Consider the following 22850-nt stretch of genomic DNA (forward strand, 5'->3'; position numbering starts at 1 on the left):
AAAGCCACCTCCAGCCAGAACAGCATAATGCGACACCGGTGTGACAACTTGGCCTGATAAAGGCGTTCACGCTTTCTGTTTAAATAGCAGCTGGGAGTGTCTAGAAATCTCGAGGTCAGGAATGGGAGTGGCGAGGATTTGGGCTGTGGACAGACCCTGCTCAGCACCAAGTCCCGGACAATACAACCACGGGCAAATACACAAATCGACATGAACTCGAGGTTGGTAAAAATGCTACAGGTATATACAAAGGTGGCCCGTCCTTAATAGATTCCGTTTCCGTAAGTCTGGTCACAAACCCGGCTCCAAACGCATGTCAGAGAAGACAGCAGGTGCCGGCTTTAGAAGCAGCTGGGAGCCGGGGTGGTCACGGCCCCTCTGCAGGCGCTGTGCTCCCTCCCGGGTGCTCCCAGGTGCCCGCCCAGGCGCCCAGGCGCGGCTTTCGTTCCCACGCGATGCTAGGTCTTCTTGTCTGCTGCTGGGGTCCCGGACGCCGTCTTCTTCGCCGTTGTGGAGTTCGACGGACTCTTGCCCTTCGTGGCGCTGGGCTTCTTCTGCTTCTGGTTGTTGTTCTGAAGCGATTTCAGCCCCAGCATTTTGCAATACTTGTTGCACTGGTGCAGCGCTTTGAACTGGTCGATGAAGGTCATGGGGCAATTGCCTTTAAACCCTTTGTACCTGTGAGTTTGGGTGGGAGGAAACATAACTTTTGAAAGCTGACACTTCACCAGTTTTAAAAGAAGCTTTAAAGGGGAAACTAATGGTGCATGGAAATATATCTATTCCTACTTTGGGCGAGAATGGCCAAAGGGTTGACACAACTATTGCTAGAGAAGTCCAGTCCTGTGGAATTAAGTAAAGGCAAAGGGCCGTGGGTCAGTGCCTGGGTTGTCTTCTTAAGTTCAAGTGCGTCTCCGTGGGGCCCTCCTGACCCTCTCCACGCCAGCTTGGCTCTCCAGCCCCTCCCCCGCATGCACACACTGCTCTCTCCCCAGCACTACTTCATGGCCCAAATCCCTGTCCAGGGAAGGCTTTTCGATGAAGGCCCAGGGAACAAAGGCGTGGATACCAGCCCCAGCCTCAGAGCTACCACCCTTTGGCCCAGGGGTCTCCAGCCCACATTTCTCAACTTCTTTCTCTTGGTCTCATTTTGGACTCTCAACCTGGCATCGCATGCAATATTGGACTGCCCTCCCCTCCCTATCTCAGGTCTGTGTTTGTCAGCATGCACAGGATTAAAAGTCTTTCTCCTTTCTCAGTGTGGTCCCCATCTCAGCCTGGCTTCTGTTTTGACCTCTGCCCTCTCAAACTCACCGCCATTGTCATTGCCTAGGAAGAAAACAGGGCGGCACCCTTTGTGTTTCTAGATCAAGTAAGCCAGAGTTTCCTTACACCAAGCTCTGGTGTAACACTGAGTGGGATATACACGTTCCTGCCTGTGGCCCACCTGTCACCCTCAGGATTGGAGGAGACCACAGGTGTGAAGTATCGTGACCACTCTCCAGCATGATCCCCACTGAGGACACTCGCCATTTCTTGTTGGAGGGACATAACGGGTTGAATAGTGTTCCTTCCAAAAGGCACGTCCTTCCCAGAACCTCAGAATGTGGCTTTATTTGGAAATTAGAGGCTCAGTGCACAAAAACTGTGCACTGGGAGGCTCCCTAGCAGCTGCTGGCTGCTGGCCGGGGCCTCTCTCCCTTTCCCTGGTGGCCCCACGCCCTAGTCGAACTCCTGGAAGAACTCCCAGTCAAGGGGACAATTTGCATACTATGCTTTTATTATATAGGATAGTGTCATTGCAGGTGTAATTAAGATGAGGTCATACTGGAGTAGAGTGGGTCCTTAATCCCACACAGCTGATGGCTATGTAAGAAGAGGAGGAGAGATAGACACACGGGCAGAAGGCCTTGTGACGAAGGAGGCAGCGATTGGAGTGATGCGTCCACAAGCCAAGGACACCCGGGAGTGGCAGCAATGTCCAGAAGCCGGGAGAAGGCGTGGAGTACAGTCTTCCTCCCAACCTCCCTGCTCACACCTGGCCGACGCCTCGATTCTGGACTTCTGACCTCCAGAACGGTCAGGTGATACATTTCTGTTGTTTTAAGCCCCCAGCTTGTGGGCATTTGCTATGGCAGCCCCAAGAATCTAATGCAATGGAACAAACAACCTTGCACTTGAGAACTTTTTCTCACATTTCCATTTTTTTTTAGAAACGCTAGCTCTGTGGGATTTTTACTAACTGGATCTCTTTGTCCTTAACCTCAACTCAGCATAATTTTCTAGCCCCTCACCTGATGTTAATCTACATGTCCTCCCTCCAGAAGTGGAACAATAAATCTATTCCTCTGAGCATCACCAGTGGCATCTTTTCTTAAATAGCTGTTCTGTTGGATGGGGGAGGGCTCTTGCTAAAGGCGGGTTTGCGTTGGGCAGGCCTGGGGCAGGGTCTGAGCTTCTGCGTGTCTAACGAGGTCTGATGCCACTTGGAGCCGAAGAATCAGACCGCAGTGTGAATGACTTCAGACCATCCCTGTCTGATCTGGAGACATCTTTACACTGAAATTGGGGCAGAGGTATGTCGTTTCTTCTTGAAATGTGTGCTGTGCAACATGGTAAAATCACACTGTGACGTTCACTTTGGGGGGAGCTAGGAAGCGATTTCCACAGCCCCCTTCCCCCTGCCCTCACTCGACACAGATTTCTTCAATCCAGGCACACCTCGCCTTACTGCGCTTCACAGGTGTTGCTTTTTTTTTTTTTTGCTTTTTTTTTTTTTTTTTTTTTGCAAATTAAGGCAAGACCTTCCACCAGCAGAAAGGTGGTGACCGGCTGGATGGCGGTGGTCTGGCCCCGGGCCCATAGCACCTCCGAGGTAAGCCTGGACTCCCCACGGGCTGAAACTGTGCGAGGCCCATTTCTTGCTCAAAAAACACCCCTCTTTCTTTCCTCTCGTCTTGACAATGGATGAGCCTCTCAGACTCAGACAAAAATCGCCAGTTGACAGCGCGGCTGGCTTCTCTCTTGGCTTATCATATGCAATTCAGTTTCTAAACACACCTGGAGGGGTTGGGGGTGGGGTGGGGATGGGAAGCTGCGGGAACTTCCAGCTCTGGTTGTGCTCAAGAAATCACAGTTCTTGTCTGGCTTCATAAAGGGCTCCTTTAAAGAAAACCAGGTGATGCCAGGAAAACCCACAGAGAATTCCCACATTTGCATAAATCCTTTGAGACGCAAGCCAGAAACTATCTGTCACCCACGTTTTCATTTGATATCCTTTCTAAAGAAATTTTTAATTTATAGGGAATGGCTACAAGGACATGGAATTGAAATAAACCCCTCGTGCGGTGTGTGTGTGTGTGTGTGCGTGTGTGCATGTGCATGCGTGTGCACGCATGTGAGGTGCGTGTAAGATAAAGCCTGGGCTTGAATGAACGTGGAAGTTTATTTTAATCTTTCCTCCTTTGCATGGCTTGCAGGACTAGAGCTGGCCACATTGATGCCAGGAGAGCCTGCTTTCTCGTTTTCTCGAGGCCATTGTCCTCAGCACGCGTCTGCCTTGATATTTGGTCTTTATGACCTCCTGTTGGCCCCTCCGTGGGGACAAGCCACTTGTGATCCGTCAGGGTTCTCCGAATTGGGTTTCCACGCATCCTTCCACCTCATCACCTCGTAGTCCTGTCTTCCAGAGGTAGACAGGCGCGATGCTGGCTGGGGCCACACTGCAGGGCGTCCTTTGTGGCTCTTCATCCAGTGCTTACTTTGTTTCACTTCCATCAGCAACATGAAATGGCCTTTGGAGGAGCCCAACGAGGGCAAAAGTGTTGGCTCTGCTGCCCTCTGGTGGTTGAATCGCAGTCTCGCCATCTCCCCAGAAACAGCTGCTGGCTGGGGCGGGGCCTGTGCTGGCAGGACCCACTGTGACAGGCGCAGGTCGCTCCCTGCAGGAGTCGGTTTGCGCTGCTTTGGGTTTGGTTCGGTTAAAATTCCAAATCCCCAGTGACAGAATTAGGCACGTTCCCCTCTCCCCTTCAGCGAGCTTTAAATGGCTGAGCAATTTCAGACCAGAAATCTGTTCAACAGTGAGTATCTTGTTGGGTCTGCCTAGAAAATGGATTCTTAGATGTCGAAACAATCCTATTTGTCAAACTTGGCGACTTGACGTGTTGTACTCAACATTGCCGAAAGACTATGGGTACCGAGGTACCGGCGATGCGTTTGCAGACATATTCATACTGCTGGCTCCCAGGAGAAACATGACGTACTTCTGTTTAAGGATCAGGCTACCAGGTAAAGGGGCATTGAAATGAATAAATCATAACAGTTCCCTATTTTATTTTATGAGATGATAAATAACTGTTTACCTTCAATATAGTACCACGCCCTCTAACGTCACTAAACAAGAGAACAGGACGGGTGGCATTGATGGGGGTGTCAGCAGCCATGGGCCAGATTGAGACACAGGGGATGTTTTCTTTAAATGACCCAATGGCTCTACTTCCTGCAAAAGGTCCTGACCGCTGCTGGCCGAAAGAGGGCAGGCCCTACATTTAGGAGGATATTTTTATTTTTAAGTAACTCAGAATATTTATTATTATTATTATTATTATTATTATTACTATTATTATCATTTAAAGTAAGCCAGATTTGCCTCCTGATTGCTTCTCCCGCCCATGCCTTGTGATCTTCCTAATGCAGTTAAGAGACCGTATATCCTGCTACCTCCACGGAGCACCGCTTCTCAGGACTGCACCCATTTCCCAGGCAATCTCCCTTCCGGCGTGGGTGCGCAGAGCACGGGAGGGTGTTCGCTAAGAATTAAGAGAATGTGCTTCATCGATGCCAGGTCACCCGTCTTCTCTCCTGCTCTCTTCCCCCATCTCGAGTGCTTCCCCCCAGACCTCTCTCTCTCTGCCTGTCTATAAGCTGCCTTTGCAGCGGAACCTTTCCCAAGCCTCCTCTCGCTGTTTGAGCTCCAGTTGGGGCAGCTTTGGCTTCCCCTGGAGAGTTTCTCCAGTTGAATCTCGCCTCTGAACGTGGAGGATGTGCCCTTTTCCTCGGGCACCTGACCTCCTGCAGGGCCTGCCTGCGCCAGGCTGCCCCCTTCTCCTGCACCCGCTGCTCCTCACTTGGGAGGTAAGAAGGTTGGACGTGGTTGTTGGTTTTCATCCCAGAGCAGAGGGCTTCCCAGGGGCTTCCAAGATCTCCCAACCACCCCTGGCCACTACCATTGGAGGTTCCCCTTTTATCCGTTTCTTAAACTGGGCTTCTAAGATATGTTTCTTTTTGGGGAAACTGTGACTTAAAAAGGAAAAGTTAAAGGAAACAATAAAGCTCTCAGACTCTTCAGAACGCCCTTCCCTCCAGCTCCTGCTCCTGCTCCTGCCCACTCCTTGGGAGGGAAGGTGGTACGACTTTACAGACCACATTTTGCACTGGGCTCCAGCCATCCGTTCTCCTAATGGGTCTTGGGCAGCTGTCCCAGGCCAGACAAGTCACCTTATAGCTGAGAACAAAAACCAAGGGATTGGGTTTCTTTTTAAATTAGGAGAAAAAGGCGACCAGGGTTCCCGGAAGCTGTTGAGACGCTTTTAAAAGATGTCTTAATCATGCTCTTCAGCTCCTCTTAGTTTTTGAAACTTCTTGGGCAAGTTTCTGCTTTGTTTTGGTAGAGGGTTGTTCTAAATAATAGCATGAAGTCTAACTGCTCTGGTGTCAGACTGAGGCATATCGGGGAAGGGAAACTGATGTTGATCAAGTACGCACTGAGCGTCAGGGACGAGATGTGGATTACTGGGGGGGGGGGGTCCTCGAGACAGCCCCCTGGGTCCCAGCTCTGTAGATCGGTGGCTACAAGAACTTCAAGTCACGAGCCCACATACAGGTGAGACAAGGACCCAGCATTCAGACCCGGTCGGGTTGATGCCTGGATTCGCAGTGTTGTGCAGAGAACATGGCATCCGTAAAGGAAAGCTTTACTCCGGAAATCCTTCTAGCGTAACCTCTTCACAAGTAAGTGCACTACATCACTTCCTTTCTAAATGGGGGACCTCCCCAGGACCAAGGACTAACTAGATGGGGTGCTGGGACAGCAGGCAGGCAATGGCCTGTCCCAGGCAAACCAGGGTGTCCAGCCACCCTTGCATCACGTGGGCCAGACAAGTTCCTATGACACCAACAAGCAAGATCTCCCAATCAGAAGTCAGTGGCAGGACCAACATTTTAACCCAAGTCTCTCTCTAGAACCTCCCTTCCCCTGCTCTATCAGACCCCCTCTTGCCATGCTGTCTTCCTGAGCCCAGGGCCATGTCCAAATGCCTGGGCTCATGACATTTAGGACACCGGTCTGCACTGGGGACGCAGATAGTTCCAACACAGAATTGTATCCTGAGCAGTTTTTCAGAAGAAAAATATCTAAACCACATCGTAGTTCTAAAACCAAATCAGCCTGGCCGGCTTGGCTCAGTGGTTGAGCGTCGACCTATGAACCAGGAGGTCACAGTTCAATTCCCCTTCAGGGCACATGCCCAGGTGGTGGGCTCAATCCCCAGTGTGGGGCTTGCAGGAGGCAGTCGATCAATGATTCTCTCTCATCATTGCTAGTTTGTTTCTTTGTTTGTTTAATTTAAATTCTTTATTGTTTAAAGTATTACATAAGTCTCCTTCCCTCCCCCCACCCCATTGATCTCTCCCTGGCCGCTCCCACCCCCCAGCATATGCCCTCAACCCCCTACTGTCTGTGTCCATTGGTTATGCTCTTATGCAAGCATACAAGTCCTTTGATTGATCTCTTATACCCACTGTCCCCCCCCACCCCCACCTTCCCTCTTAGGTTGGATGGTCTGTTTGATGCTTTTGTGTCTCTGGCTCCATTTTTGTTCATCAGTTTATGTTGTTCATTAGATTCCACAAATAAGTGAGATCATGTGATATTTATCTTTATCTGACTGGCTTATTTCGCTTAGCATGATGCTCTCCAGGTCCATCCATGCTGTTGCAAATGGTAGGAGTTCCTTCTTTTTTATAGCAGCGTAGTATTCTATTGTGTAGATGTATCACTGTTTTTTAATCCACTCATCTGCTGATGGGCACTTAGGCTGTTTCCAAATTTTATCTATTATAAATTGTGCTGCTATGAACATAGGGGTGCATATATTCTTTCTGACTGGTGTTTCTGATTTCTTGGGATATATTCCTAGAAGTGGGATTACTGAGTCAAATGGGAGTTCCATTTTTAGTTTTTTGAGGAAACACCATACTGTCTTCCACAGTGGCTGCACCAGTCTGCATTTCCACCAGCAGTGCATGAGGGTTCCTTTTTCTCCACATCTTTGCCAGCACTTGTCATTTGTTGGTTTGTTGGTGATAGCCATTCTGACAGGTGTGAGATGGTACCTCATTGTTGTTTTGTTTTGCATCTCTTGGATGATTAGTGACGTTGAGTATGTTTTCATAAGTCTCTTGGCCTTCTGTATGTCCTCTTTCAAAAAGTGTCTATTTAGGTCCTTTGCCCATTTTTTGATTGGATTGTTTATCTTCCTTTTGTTAAGTTGTATGAGTTCCCTATAAATTTTGGAGATTAAACCCTTATCGGAAATAACATTGGCAAATATGTTCTCCCATTCAGTGGGCTTTCTTGTTATTTTTTTGATGGTTTCTTTTGCTGTGCAGAAGCTTTTTATTTTGATGTAGTCCCATTTGTTTATTTTCTCCTTAGTCCCCATTGCCCTAGGAGCTGTATCAGTAAAGATATTGCTACAATATATGTCTGATATTTTGCTGCCTATGGATTCTTCTAAGATTTTTATGGTTTCCCATCTTACATTTAAGTCCTTTATCCATTTTGAGTTTATTTTTGTGTATGGTATAAGTTGGGGGTATAGTTTCTTTCTTTTTTTTTTTTTTTTTTGCCTGTATCTGTCCAATTTTCCCAACACCATTTATTGAAGAGACTGTCTTAACTCCATTGTATGCTCTTGCCTCCTTTGTCAAATATTAATTGAGCATAATGTCTTGGGTCGATTTCTGGGTTCTCTGTCCTGTTCCATTGGTCTATATGTCTGTTCTTGTGCCAGTACCAGGCAGTTTTGAGAACAGTGGCTTTGTAATATAGCTTGATATCTGGTATTGTGATCCCTCCAACTTTGTTCTTCTTTTTCAGGATTGCTGTGGCTATTCAGGGTCTTTTTTTATTCCATATGAATTTTTGAAGAGTTTGTTCTAGGTCTTTGAAATATACCATTGGTATTTTAATGAGGATTGCACTGAATCTATAGATTGCTTTGGGTAGTATGGACATTTTAATGATGTTGATTCTACCAATCCACAAACACAGTATATTCTTCCATTTGTTTATATCTTCCACTATCTCTTTTTTCAATGTCCTGTAGTTTTCTGAGTACAAGTCTTTTACCTCCTTAGTTAAGTTTATTCCTAGGTATCTTAATTTTTTTGTTGCAGTGGTAAATGGGATTGTTTTTTTTCGTTTCTCTTTCTGTGAGTGCATTATCTTACCTAATAATAGACAAACATGTAAATTGACCGTACCTCTGCTACACCACCAGCCAATCAGGAGTGGTATGCAAATTAACCAAACAAATATGGCGGTTAATTTGCATACACAGGCACCCAGTGTTGCAGGCATTCTGCCCCAACCCCGGTCTCTCAGGGTCTCTGGGCAGCGTGGGAAGGTGGGGTCGAAGTGGAAAGAGGCGGCTCTGGGAGTGGAAAGAGGGAACTCCGGAGCCTGAGCGGAAAGGGGCTGGGCTGGAGTGGAAAGGCGGTGCCGGCAGCCAGGGAAAGGAAAGCCTATTCTAGCATGAATCTTCGTGCATTGGGCTTCTAGTTGGTGTATTAAAAAGCCATACATTTCTGGGTGTTAATTTTGTATCCTGCTATATTGCTGAATTCATTTATTAAGTCTAGTAGTTTTTTGTTGGAGGCTTTAGGGTTTCCTATGCACAATATCATGTCATCTGTGAATAATGACAGTTTTATTTCTTCTTTTCCAATTTGAATGCCTTTTATTTCTTCTTCTTGTCTGATTGCTATGGCTAGCACTTCTAATACTATGTCGAACAGGAGTGGTAGAAGTGGGCATCCCTGTCTTGTTCCTGTTCTTAGGGGAAATGGATTTAGTTTTTGCCCATTGAGTATGATGTTGTCTGTAGGTTTGTCATATAAGGCTTTTATTATGTTGAGGTATGATCATTGCTGTTTTTATCTCTCTCCCTTTCCCTTCCTCTCTGAAATCAATAAAAATATATTTAAAAATAAAAATTAAAAAAAAACACACAAATCAGTCCTTCTGGGTGGTCAGTGAGAACCTGCGGCTTAGACTTATTGATCTGGAGGTTAAAAGAAAGAGTAGTCCCCCCAAATCCCTCTACTTTTCTCCGTCCTTCATTAAGGTTGGAAATTAGTTTATCTGTTAAAGCATTGCTGATACCCACGAGCTGAAATGCCAGGGAGCTCAAGTGGATAAGTCGTTACCAGCTCGGGAGAGAAAGCTCTATTCGCCATAGGGTTTTATTGTCTGTATTTCTGATGCTTGGACATCTGGAGCCTCACTGGCCCTGGAGAGACTGCCCCTCCCTGGGGCTGGCCAATTCCTAGAGAGAGTAAATGATTGGCCTTCTAGAATGCCTTCCATATGCAAACTAACCAATCCAGAGCCCACATCCTCCTCTATTGGGGTTTCACAGCGGGGCCACGGTCTCCCCAGGGCAGGTGCCAGACAACTAGGGGCAGCCCCTACACCCCAGAGCTCACTGAGAATGTTCAAACTAGACAAGTGTAAGCCTGCTCCTCCATTCCTTCCCACAGAAACCACAATAAGAGGTCTTGCCCACATTTTCCCCTGACTCCTGCCCCTTGACTGAGGCTGGTGCTTTGCCTCTGTGTCCCCTTCCCTCCCCCCCGCAATGCCTGCCCCCTTCTCTGGGGACCTAAGAGTAATGGAGCTGTGAGTAATGACTGCCTTTTGGCAATTGTCTCCTGACCGTACCTGAACAGTAATAACACTTACACTTTAAAACAGAAGCCATCCCTTCTGAAAGTCGTTTGCCCTCTACTTCCTCCTTCTCACAAATGGTCTTAGTGCCTGGGAACGGCAGCTCCAACCCAGAACTCTCTTTTCATCAAGAACCACAGAGAGCCTGCCTTCTCGGCCATGGTCAAGGCAGCGAGCAGGCACAGTTCGCCAGAGATACCCCAGAGCACGGTGGCAGTGCCGTCTGGGCACACTCCATACAAGCAAAGAAAAACAAAACCATCGACAGCAAGCCAGGCAACCAGTCACAGCCCTTCCAGAGCCGTTTGCTCCGGTCACCGTCACCAGGGAAGTCTGGGGGCTGCCTGAAGGGCACTTGGGGGGAAATACATAAAAATATGCAAAACGAATACTGCACTTGGTAGAATGCAGTATGTATATATTTCTACTTATGCTTCTAATAGTGAAGATACTAAATGTAGAAAATGGGACATCATAGTTCAAAGAAATCCCAGGCCTGCTGGCATTGCCCCCAGGGCATTCCTTTGCAGAGTTCTCGTTTGTTTCAAAGTTAGGACACAGCTGTGTTTCCCTGGGAGGACAAAGTCCATTAATGTTTTATGTAGGTGAAGGAATGAATTGAATTCGTCCCAAGGACATTTGTCATCCCAGTCAGGACAATAAATCTGCTTTGCCCACCTCGATGGAACAGTCTGCGCAGGAGGTGTTTGGCAGCCCAGAGTTGACGGATAAGATGCACTCGATTTTTTATTCTACTCACCCTTTAGCCAGTGTTGCTATGCCAACGTCGGTTAACTTCATTCCCACACCTACAGGAAGGGCGAGCAAAGACAGAATTGGTATTACACGGCTGCTCCGAAAGGACAGGGAGGTAGTGACAGCCCTTTCCTGCATAACACAGGGTCCCGGTCCCATCCGCGGGGCCTCTCACACATGCATCCAGCTGTATGGGACCGTGCCCGGAAGGCAGGCCTCTGACGCAGCAGTTTCGGGGAGTCTGGCTCTGTAGGCTGGTGGCTAGGGGCACCTGTTCCAGCTCAGCAGACCTCTGCTTCAGTCTCACCTCTGCAGCCTAGCGACGAGCCTGTGATGGCAGCGCGACCCATCCAGTCTGGCCCGACCAGTCTGGCCTGAGCCTGGTCCTGTGTGAGCCAGGCTGGGATGGCTGCCTCCTCCACCGCCAGCAGGCGACCTGCTCACGGAGGAGCCTGGCAGCACCAATGCCGGTCTGGGCTGTGGACAAAGGAGCCTGCATCCTGCCAAAGCCAACCCTGGGGTTCGAGCTGATGGCAACTTGTCAGCCCTGCCTTTCTGCGGTGAGCTGACTTCGACACCCACTCGGGGTGAGTCGGGGAGTGTTTTAAAAGCCCCTTTCACACTTGGCAATGAATCCATCTTGTTCTTTGAAAGCTGCAAACAACTAGAACATATGTAGAAATACCTCACATAGCTTTTATTACAGGGTCTGGGCTTTAAAAAAAAAAAAAGACACCAAACTGCAAAAGCCCTTTTCAGACGCCTTGTTTCATGGAAGGCTGTAGTGAAAAATCACAGCTCTGAGTTCACAGCAGTCCAATTTTAAAAGCCATGTGGCCCTGGCCAGGTAGCTCAGTTGATTGCAGCATTGTCCTGATATGCCAAGGTTGCAGGTTCGATCCCCGGTCAGGGCACATACAAGAAACAACCAATGAGAGCATAAAGAAGTGGAACAACAAATTAACATTTCTCTCTCTCTCCCCCTCTCTCTTTCTAAAATTCAATAAATAAATAAAAATTTAAAGTCATTTGGCAGAAGGTCCTTGAACTTGAGAATTGCCTTTTCTTCTCACAGTTATTGTCACTTACAGTTTAGAAAAATATAATATGATTTTGGAACTATCTCTCTCTCTCTCTCTTTCTCTCTCTCTCTCTCTCTCTTGTTTTAATATTTTGCCAGCAATTCAATCAAGGTTATGAAAGGCTCTGCAGGATAATTTAAATTCTAGTGTGCAGCTATTAAACTCTGTTGGGGATAATAGACATCTTCAGTTTGTCTCTGATGGAAGGAAAGGGGTAAGCAGCAATATGAGTTCGTCCTCCTGAAGTTGAGTTTTTGGGCCTTTGGGGTGGCAGCTTCTGAGGGGCCCTAGGGGCCTCCCAGTGTGCAGATCCTGGGGCCAGATCCCAGGCCCCACGTTCACACCTCAAACCTGCAGGACCCGCCACAATCCCATCAGCAAGCAAATGCAAACTGGGAGGGGTTAGCTTTTAAGAGTCTCAGAAGGTAATGGTTGAGTTTGGGTTTGTTTGTCTTGTGCTAATTCCAGTGTCTCGGTACATTTATAAAATATAGACATTGTTTAGAGAATGGATGTGCTATCTTGTGCTGTAAAGATGATAGCAATAAAATAAAATAAAAAACTGTTCCTAGCAGCAGCAGAGGGTAAATAAACGCCGTCTGAAACACCACATTAAACCGCACACCTCATTTACCGAGAGAGGCAGTCTCCACTGGGGCTGTTTACTGGCGCCTGGAAACGAAACAAGCTGTGCATGAAGCTCCAGGGTGCTGCTTTTCAGTAGAAGAACTGTATCTACTGCAAAATGAACTCTGAAGGAGAAGAGAAGGGGGGGCATCAATGATGGCACAGCAGCGTCTAATTAGGATAGATGGCTGTCTGCGGAGACCCCATCTGTGCGTGTGTGGCCGGGGAGTCTCTGACGGGCAGCGGGCATGGCTGCCTTCAATCTGCAGATCAGCCCCATCTGCAAGACGGCAACGTTGTACTTCCCAGCTGGCCTTCGAGGAGTCCCTCTCGGGAGCCTTTGACACTTAGAAATCTCTTGCCAATTTGCAAATTTGTGAGTTAGTGCAAAGCACTTGGGGTTTGGAGTCAGAAATTATGAGTTCAAGCCTTGGACCCCTCTGGTTATTAGCTGAGTGACAGCCGGCAATTAAACCACTGCCTCTGGGCCTCTGTTTTCTCATCTGTAAAACGGGGACCGCAATATCTTCTTTGCAGAGTTATTTCAAAGATTAAACAAAAATCATAGGAGAGGATGAGTGCATACAAAAACTAGTGACATCCAAGGAAGGTCTGTAGTCTATTAATCAGGTTGTGCCAATGTCTACCTCCTGGTTTCGATAATGCACCACAGTCATGTACGATGTTAGCATTAGGCAAAGCTGGATGAAGGGTACATGGGGACCTCTCTGGACATTTTTGCAATTTCTTGTGTCTATGGTTATTTAAAAAAAACATTTTTAAAAAGGAGGAAACATTTGCTTCACTACATGTTTTGCTCTCATTTAATCTTCACGGCAGCCCCATGTGAAAAGTACTGAGGCACAGGGAGGGGAGCAATTTGCCCAAGGCTAACAGCCAGCAAGTGGAGGATCAGGGGCAGGACCCAGGGCAGCCTTGCTTTCCACCACCACGCTAGTGCTAGACCTCAGCCTCCTTGTGTAGAACCATGTCTGACACTGAGTAGGCATGCAATTAGAGTTCGGATTTTTCTGAGCACGATTATTTGGAAAGCAAGAAAGGAATAGGAAACCCCTGTGGCAGGGCTGCCGGTGCCCCACCCACTGCCCTCGCGCTAACCACTTCCATGCACTGGCCCCACCTCCGGTGCCACCACCAGCATTGCTTTGCCTGAGAACTTCCTCTGATCACAGGACCCTGCTTTGCTCAGCTTGGCTTGCCCATGTGTGGGTGCAGCCTTCCGCTGGTACCTACAGGGGGGTCACTCCCTGGGTGCGATGATTCTGACATGTGTGTTCTGCACAGGCTCCCAGAGTTCCCCCGGGAGGCGTGAGCTTCAGGCGATCACCGTGGTAACTGCTTGCCTTCCCTTTCCCTGTCACACTTCACTTTCCTACCAGTGTATACCGGGATCCCCTCCCAAATAATTGTAGTAAAGGTTCAATCCTCATCCAATTCCTATGGGGTAAATTCTAAGCCCTTGGAATGTCCTGCCTGGTACATTGGGCCATGTGGTATCAGCTTGACCTCTGGAGAGGCTAGAGACTAAGGTCAATTTCATGGGCAGTCAGTCATGCCTACTCGATGGACCCCCAATAAAACCTCTGAGCTCCAAGGCCCATGTGAGCATCCCTGGTTGGCAGCTCTCATGCGTGTTGCCACGCACCATGGCTGGAGAGTGAGCACCGGCACAGGGCTGCTGCCTGCTCGCCCTGGGCTCTGCCCTGTGCATCTCTTCCCTTTGCTGATCCGAGTCTGTGTCCTTTGGCTGTAATCAACCGTAACCATGAGTGTAATGGCTTTTCTGAGTTCTGTGGGTCCTTCCAACAAATTAATGAACCTGACAGTGGTCTCGGGGACCCCCAAACTGCAACTTGTCTCAGGGATGCTTCTGTGGGAAGACGAATTATGACATCCCCACAAATGCATTCCTAAAAATGTGTGTGGAAATGGAAAACATGCTGTAACTTCATCAGGGGAGCTTGAAATCTAAAGTAACTATGAAAGACCCTTTCACCCAGTAAGAATTAATGATTACATCTTAATTTAACTTTTGGCACATCCGGATTTTCACATATACTTCTGAATCTGTGCCTGTTGAGGTTAGAACAATAAAGTCAATCTTTGGTTGCCTGTTGTAATGGGAAGGCATTATTGGCATGAATTATTAAAATGTACTGTCTGACTCCATTTGGCTGGTCATTTCAGGCTCCTTTGTCCCACCTTGTGACTGATGAGACATTGGTAACACCTTCTGCTGCTGAAGGGGCTTTAGGCACCGAGCTCACCTCTCCTTCTCCTTCCCTCCCCAGCCCCAGGAGCATCCAGGCCCACAGCATCCCCAGGCCCGGATCATGCTGCTTCCTCACCCTGCATGTCCGTCACCAGGAGGCAGCCACTTGTTTTCTGGTACACCCAGTGCTGGAAGGTGCAACACTTCTGACCCGCCTCCGATTCTCTTCTCAAGAAGTTGATTTCCTTCCCATCCCTGATGGAATACTTCACAAATTCTCCAATCAGCTCCTCCTCCACTGTTGCATATGGGATGTTGTTCTCAGGCCGATGGATGAGAAAAATAGGAATGATCCTGGAAAGGGTGAGAACATGGGCACGAAGAATAAACGCCTGGGTTCCACTAGATTTAGACTAATTCCTCCCCCCCGCCCCCAATGATTAGTTAATGAGTAAAAGGGTGAGTTTCTGTTTCTTATTTGTCCTTAGAGTTGGTCAGAAACTCCTCCTGGGATGGAGTTTAATTGCTCAGGTAGAAATGAATGTCTCATTATAGTCATATCTCAATGGCCCCATTGATCATATGACTAGAATCCACCTATCCATCCATCGTATATCCAGTCTTCCATCCTTCCTCTGACCTACCTTCCTTCCTTCCTTCCTTCCTTCCTTCCTTCCTTCCTTCCTTCCTTCCTTCCTTCCAGTCCACAAATCAACAAATACTCATTTAGTGGCTTCTAGGTGTCAGACACTCCCAAACTCTATTCCAGAAAATAGTGGCAAAGAAAACAGGCTTTGCTCTCATGGATCTTACATTTAAATGGAGCAGACAGACATTAAGTAAGTAAATGCATGTTGCTATGTGCTAGGAGAAAAAACAAAGTGGTGGAGGTGAGCTAGGAGATCCAGGGGTGGGGGCAGGGCTGCTATTTTATTTAGGGAGGTCAGAGAAGGCCTTGCTAATAAAGGACACCTGAGTAGAGACCTGCAGGAAGTGGGGGTGGAGGGGCATGAGGACATCCATGGGAAGAACCTTCCAGGTACAAGGAACAACAAATGGAAAAGGCGCTGGGGCGGGAGCATTGCTGAGGTGTTCAAAGAATAGTGAGGAGCCAGTGTGGCTGCAGTGCAGTGAACAGGGAGGGAGGCTGTGGCAGATGAGTGAGGACAGGGAGGGGATGGAAGCCACCTTGGAGGGTCTGGTTGGCCATTTGAAAAACTCTACTCTTTGTACCATTGGAGGGTTTGGGGCAAAGGAGTGACATGATCAAGCTTCTATGTTATAGGGATCGCTCTGCCACTCCGTGTGAAACGGACTGTGTGAGGACAAGGGCAGAAGCAGGGAGACCAGAGAGGAGGCTGTGCAGGAGTGATGGCAGCTGGGAGTGGAGAGAGACCAGATCCTGAATGCATCTTCCAGCACTAGTCCATCCACTGTCACTCCATCCTGGATGATGATTTCATACCGGCTCCTCTTGCCTCTAACCACCCACACCTTTCCCCCCAGTCTCACTCTCAGCTGATGGACTTACTCCCTGTTCCATTGTGAAACCTCAATCAATAAGAACAGAACATCTAAAGTTGCCACCCCACATATTCCCATTTCCCAAGGTCTGCGCCCATATCCTCTGCTGCCCCGCCCCTCTTATGCATGAGCCTCTTGCTCCTGCATGAAGCATCTCTCCCACTGGTGCCTAGATCCCAACCTCTCTCAAATGCTCAAGGATATTGCTCGACGGCATCACTCTCAATGGCATATCAACATGCTGCAGACTCTCTCCGGAGCATGTAGGCCCCACCGTCTACTTCAACTGCTGACTCAGAGCTTACATCAAAACTCAACTGTCTCCAATCCCTCCCCTTCCGATGTCTCTTCAACCCACTCAGAGAGGCTTTCCCACTGAAGAAGCTTCAGTCACGGGCATCAGGACACCATGTTGCTGAGTCTAATGGTCTCTTGCTTGCCCTCATCTTACTTGCTCTCAGTCGCACTTGACTCACTTCTTTTTGAAACACCTTCCCATGCCTTCCAGAAACTCACTTCCTCTTGGTTTCCTCCTGCTTCCCCAACTACTTGTTGTCTGTCTCCTTTGCTGGTTCCTCATTTCTTCCTAACCTTGAAATTACAGTACGCCCCAACATAACTCTCCTCTCTTACCCATTACTTACGGCAGAAGAAACTATGTGGACAGTGGGGTTGACGAGCCATTGCCTATGGGCCAAATCCAGTCCACAAGCTAAGAATGAGTTTTACAGATGAAAATTCCCCATCAATTTGGTCATAGGAGACACTAACTCTGAACCCCAGTTAAGCAAAATTTTACTTAAAAAAATAATTCCATTCTTCTCAGCAGTAAACCTATATATCAAAAATTATATTTAATTGTCATTATATTTTAAAATTCATCAACAAGGATTTTGTTACATAAGTATCTACATAAAGCCTATCTGGCCCTTTACAGGAAAAGTTTGCCAATCCCTGGTCTCAAGTTTTATCTTCTGTTTGTTAGTTACTATCTTCTTACCCTTGCTCTACTCTCTCTGCCCCAAAGCCAAAAACATGTTTTTGTTTCCCCATCCTAAACAACCATCACCACTTTCCTTTGTAGGGACTTTCCCATATACGATCACCATTCACATGTTCACAAATTCTCCTGTGGTAAGGAAGGAAAGGGGGCTTGGATAGTGAAACATCCTAATCCATCTTCAGAGCAGTGGGTACCAAAATTTGCTTGGGTGAATAAACAGTCAGTGAGTGAATAAAAGCAATCAGTTTAATTTATCTCTGTAGGATTCCAGGAAGTGGGTATTATCTATGTATATAAATCCTAGCGACCAGAACGGCAGAACAACCAGAATGACCGGTGGCTATGACACACACTGTGGCAGCCAATCAGCCTGATCTGGGCCCCAATTGGCCCCCAAAACCCCAATTGGGGATGGGGCCAGCTGGCCAACTGCTCACAGCCCCCTCCACCCCCCACTGGCCCAGCCTGATGGGCCCCACCTGTGCACAAATTTGAGCACCGGGCCTCTAGTGTTCCTATAATTCTGATCACCCAATTCACTCTTTCTGGACACAGCACCATATTTTATTTTCTTCATGGGACTAGTCATTTTGTAATATTCTTATGGTCTCTTATATTTGTTCATTGTTTAGACAATGTAATATTCTTGAGAGTATATATCCTTTCTTTTCTACTTAATATGATAGATACATGTATTGAATTCATTCCTCTCTCCATCCACCCATCCACACATACATTTATTCAAAGGATATTTATCAAGTATCTTTCTGGAAGCCTCTGGTGACCCAGTGAAGAACAGGATCGCAGCCATGGGTGCCCTTACAGCTTACAGATAGTGACAAATTCAAATGCTTGTCCTCCTGGTCTTTCTCATCCTCTTGTCCCTTCAGGTTTCCCCAAGTCAGAGGTGGAAATTCAAGAGAGGAAACACTTACTCTGGCACTTCTCCAAAGCCTTCCAGAGGCTGAGCTTCAGCAGCGTAGATCTTGGCATAGTGTCTGGCAGTATTTTGGACATAGCATTCCTGTATCACCCAAACACATGGAAAATCCAAGGGATTAGAGGAAATTCAGAGAGTTGCTTGGTAAAGCTAATCAGATTTCCTAATGTAGTCAAGCCAGTGGATTCCCAAACCCACCCCCTGGTTGGGGGCAGAATGATTGCAACCTAGAGCTGGCAGAGGAGCTCTGAGACCTGAAGGAATGATCCAGGTGAAGGTCAAGTGGTCTCTGGGGCCAGGTGTCCCTGAGTTATAAAATTTATAAGCTGATGGCTGAAGTTCATCCTTGAACTAAGATGACAGGCCCCTCGGAAGGATGTCAGATAAACCTTGGGGCTTGCTGGTTGGTTTCCCATGAGCTCCCCCATCTGAGGTTCTTCTTCAAAGGTATAATTGGAGTTGTAAAAAGTGAACAAGATTGTTGGCATAGGAAAAGCATATTGGGTTCTGCTTTCCACTCCGTAAGGCATTTCTGAGTGGGAGCCTGGGTGCTGGGGCATTTTCCATGACTGGGTGAGATGAGCGTTAGGTTAGAAGGAATGCTCAGTGAAAGAAAAGAAAAAAGAAGGAGAATTAAATACTATTGGCAAAATCCTATCCCCACAAAAGAGGGGCTGCCCTTCATGAGCACCAAGTCCCACATGACAGAGCCACATCTGAGAGAATCATGGATGGTAAATGCTTGACAGCACCCAAAACATTGATCTAAGTCTAATCATTTGAAGGTAACACTTTTTAAAGGGCACCTAGTTTGTAGAAGTGCTAGACCCAGCACTACCAAAAGCTTGGCCAGTGCTGGTGTCAAGAGTGAAATACATGGACCAAAGTGGGAGGGGAAGGCAAGGAAAGAAACTAGCAGGAGCTCTGTGACTCATGAGCACAGAGAGGAGGGGACTTAGCTAGAGACTCACGTCGCTCTCCCTTCATAGCTTATGGGCTGACATTAAACCAACTTAGGAAGGCAGGACAACCAATTCTGCCCTATCCTTCTAAATATATCCCACCTCCATCTAAAACAAAACACTCAGGAACAACTCCTGATTTCATCTGTCTTTGGGGATCCTGGTGTCCAGTATAGCATAGGACCCCCATTTCCATATCATCTTGTGTCCAAGTAGATTCAAGTCCTCAGGGATCTCCTGGGGCTTCCCAGGAAATGACCTCAGCCCAGGTCAGAACTGGGAGGTGCCTCCAAACAAAGGCTGAGTCCCATCTGGCACAAGGCCAAGAAATACTCCTGGGAACTGGGATATGATTCCCAGCAGTCAGCCTTAATCCAGCGGTCCCCTTACACTGCACCCCAAGGGAGCAAAACACCCTCTTGGAGACTCCCATCAATTTTGAGCCTGATTATTAGGGGTCCCTCTTACACTAAGTGACACCATTAGGGCAGGTGGACCCACCTGGGCAGCGAGGTTGTAGTTCCTCTGGACGAGCTCATCGTTGTTTCTGGTCCCATAGGCAACGGCATTGTGCACCTTGAGCACGCAGGCATGGCCGGGCTGGAAGACGGGCATGAGGCCCTGCATCACTTTGCTGCGGAAGGCTTTGCGGTGGACACCTTCTCCAAAGTGCAGCTCCTCTGTGGCAATCTGACCTCGCAGGCGGTCCCCGAAGTAGCTGTCCTGGAGGAAGTCTTCTCTGAAGATAAGTTGGCTGAATTCAATCTCTTCACATCCTAAAACGTAGCTCAAATTTAGTCATCCACTACATCCTCCTCAATGCCCATCTCCCCCTCTCAGCTTTGAGCTATGCCTCGGTTGGGAGTTAAGTGTGGTTCCCCTTCTAGGTTCTATTGGTCACACTTGTCATTGTCCCTATGTGGCGTACAAGACGGCGCTCCATCCAATTGAGCTACACGGGCCAGGGCATCCCAGCTTAGTTTTATTAGTTTATTAATTAGAGTAATAAACTAATTAGTAAACTTTCAAAATGTTATTTGTTCTTTCTCTAGAGAATTAAATTCGTGAAATGTTTAGTGAGAGAGATCCCTCCAAATAAAAAATGTGACAGTCATTTGAAGTGCCTTCATCAGAAAGTGCCAGGGGCGGGAGAGGACAAGTGTGGCTCACAGCCCAGTGAGTCACTGAAACTGGAACTGCCAGTCTCAGGAGAAGCTGGTGAAGGTGATGTCATCGGGGTCTAGACCAAAACCTGTGGTTGGAATCAAAGGGCTACAACAGGTGCGCTATTTCCACCAGGTGGCCAGCAGCTCATCCCCTCTGGGATCCATTCCTGGCTGGTACAGACCTTGAGAAATGAGTTTCTGCAAACCTAAAATATTGAGATCATAGCAAGTATCTGGCGTGTAACAGCCAACCAATGTTAAGAAGCTGATGAAACAGCTTTCTTCTAAAGGTCATGCTGTTTTCCGAAAGGTCGGAAGGAAGGGCATTCTCTTGTGAATTTTGACTCTTGGAGAGATAGGAGCCGAAGCAGGGGAAGAATTTAAAATTATACCACAAGTACAGTACATAGTAAAGACAGGTAGTTAGCATTTGAGTGGGTTTTCGAAGAGTTTGTATCTAAGTTTGCTGTTTTGGATAAATATCACAATATTTGCTAAAGCATTTCATAGTTGAGATCCCAGCTCCTTGCCTTTCACATACTGAATGTTACTGTATCTTAATTGCTTTTACTGTCTTGTTTTCACAAAGGTTTCAGGTATTTGCTTTAAAAATCAGCACATGAGGCAAATCTTTAAGATGCAAAATCAATTTAATGATCAGAGTTTCATTCCTATTTCTCCTAAGCGTGACCAAGGGTCCTACACTGTGCCAAGAGCCGTGGTAACATGGGGTGAGGGGGACTGAGGGGTGTGCTCAACCCGCTCCCTCCAGCCCCTGAGAGCTGACAGTGGGCTCCACGTTCTCGTGATGTCACACTGTCAGTTTAAAATTGGCTGTGGTGAGAGTATTTACACCACAGAAACTGGAAAACTATGTGTTTTAGGTCCCCCGTGTTGTTAACAATTTACCAGCACACTACTGAGTGGGGGTAGGCACATGTGTGGGAATGGGTAATTTTCCCTAAAAGGAATTAGGGAAAATTATGACAAGCATGGACTCCACCAAACTGTACTCAGTGGGTAGCCCAGGGGCAGAGTGAGTGTTCAGGAGAGCTGCTGGGCGGTGGCTACACCAGCTGTGCGCAAGTGCCAAAGGAGAGCCAGACCCCCCATCTTTCATTTTCATTATGATGCAGTGACTGGAGTTTTCTCCTAGACACCTGGCTCTCTTTGGGAATCTGCTCAGCTAGTCAAAGTGAAAAGTAAATTAAAGAAACAATACGTGTCACAAAGTGCCAGCGGCTGAACAACCCCATGCAGATGGCTGAACGCTAGTCTGATGCTTAAAGGGAAAAGTCTAACCCCAAACTCCCCCTCCACATGTTCCCAGCAACCACCCCCTACAATCTGATCTCTTGTCATAAATGATACACTTCTGGATATTCATAACCCAGAGAACTTATAATTGGCCTTACTGCCAGGTTGAAATGGCTCATGGATTTTCATTCATTTCTCAGTCATTCCTGAGTTCTCTCTGGTTTGGTTAGAACAGTTTATAGGAATAGTGCCTCTACCATTGACGCCAGGAGCTACTTCATGCTTTATGGTGGGCCCACTGCCCTGATATCCCACTCAGATCAGCTTACCTTTAATGTCCTGGTGACTGGAAAGTTGTTTGAGAACTGGAAGAAGACACAGAACAGAATGCCTTCAGTACAAATGAACACTCTTAACTGGTAGATGCTAGCGGTTCTCATTTATTTGAACTTGAAAAGCTGAGGTTTACCTTCAGTGGTGAGGTTAAATTCAGCTGTCACTTTTCCATAACTGTTCTTGATGCAGCAGTAATAGAGGCCCTGGTCCTTCTGACTGGCTTGGACGATGGTCAAGGACACAGTGGAGTTGTCTCCTGCACTGAAGTGGGGCACATTAACATTGGCACCTGTCATCACTTTGAGGTTGCATTTTCTGATACACTTACGGCAAAGGAACTAATTTTCCTCAGGCCTAATGTTTTCAGCCTACAAGCTGGCTGAAAAGGACAAGACCGTGATGCACCATTTAAATCATTTATTCACCTGTAGGGGATGATCAGTACAACTTTGGTTTAACACTCTCACTCCCATATGCAATATTAATGCACAGAAACATTTGGGAGGGTGCACTGTTATTAATAAAGCAAAGAACAAGAATTCTGAATTCTGGGAGCTCATCCGAACTTCAGATCAGAATTCACCTCAGTTCCGTTACTAATCCATATGACTTGTGCTTGAAGGAAACCTGCAAACTTTAAACCCAAATATAAACCCGATATAGTTAAGGGAGAAGAAAAACTCGTGAAGATGGTGAGGAGGAAGATAATAGCTAATGTGTATTGAGCACTTGGTATGTACCAGGTATTGTGCTAATCACTTAAAGGTCTGTTTCATGTAATCTTCAGAACAGTCTAATGGTGGCTGGTGGATGGGTAGTTGGATGGATGGCTGGCTGGATGGATGGATGGATGGAGGATGGAAGGATGGAAGGATGGAAGGCATTCACTAGGGGAGTACACTATTTGAAAGAGCTCTCAGCCATGAGCCACTTATAAACAGCAAAGACCCCT

General features: G+C 47.3%; 1 protein-coding gene across 1 annotated transcript in view; it reads right to left on the reverse strand.

The window, feature by feature from the left end:
• Positions 1-446: 446 nt before the first annotated feature.
• The window catches only part of ALPK2 (alpha kinase 2), an 84881-nt gene continuing 62477 nt past the window's right edge, over positions 447-22850 (reverse strand). The window contains exons 6-12 of the mRNA XM_054724185.1: positions 22032-22159; positions 21892-21927; positions 19641-19915; positions 18173-18261; positions 14847-15064; positions 10773-10821; positions 447-678 (exon numbers count right to left, since the gene is read on the reverse strand). Coding sequence (XP_054580160.1) covers positions 459-678; positions 10773-10821; positions 14847-15064; positions 18173-18261; positions 19641-19915; positions 21892-21927; positions 22032-22159 — 1015 coding nt within the window. The 3' untranslated portion in view covers positions 447-458. The remainder of the gene's footprint in view (positions 679-10772; positions 10822-14846; positions 15065-18172; positions 18262-19640; positions 19916-21891; positions 21928-22031; positions 22160-22850) is intronic.

Source organism: Eptesicus fuscus, chromosome 12 (genome assembly GCF_027574615.1).
Source record: "Eptesicus fuscus isolate TK198812 chromosome 12, DD_ASM_mEF_20220401, whole genome shotgun sequence".
Classification (NCBI taxonomy): Eukaryota; Metazoa; Chordata; class Mammalia; order Chiroptera; family Vespertilionidae; genus Eptesicus; species Eptesicus fuscus.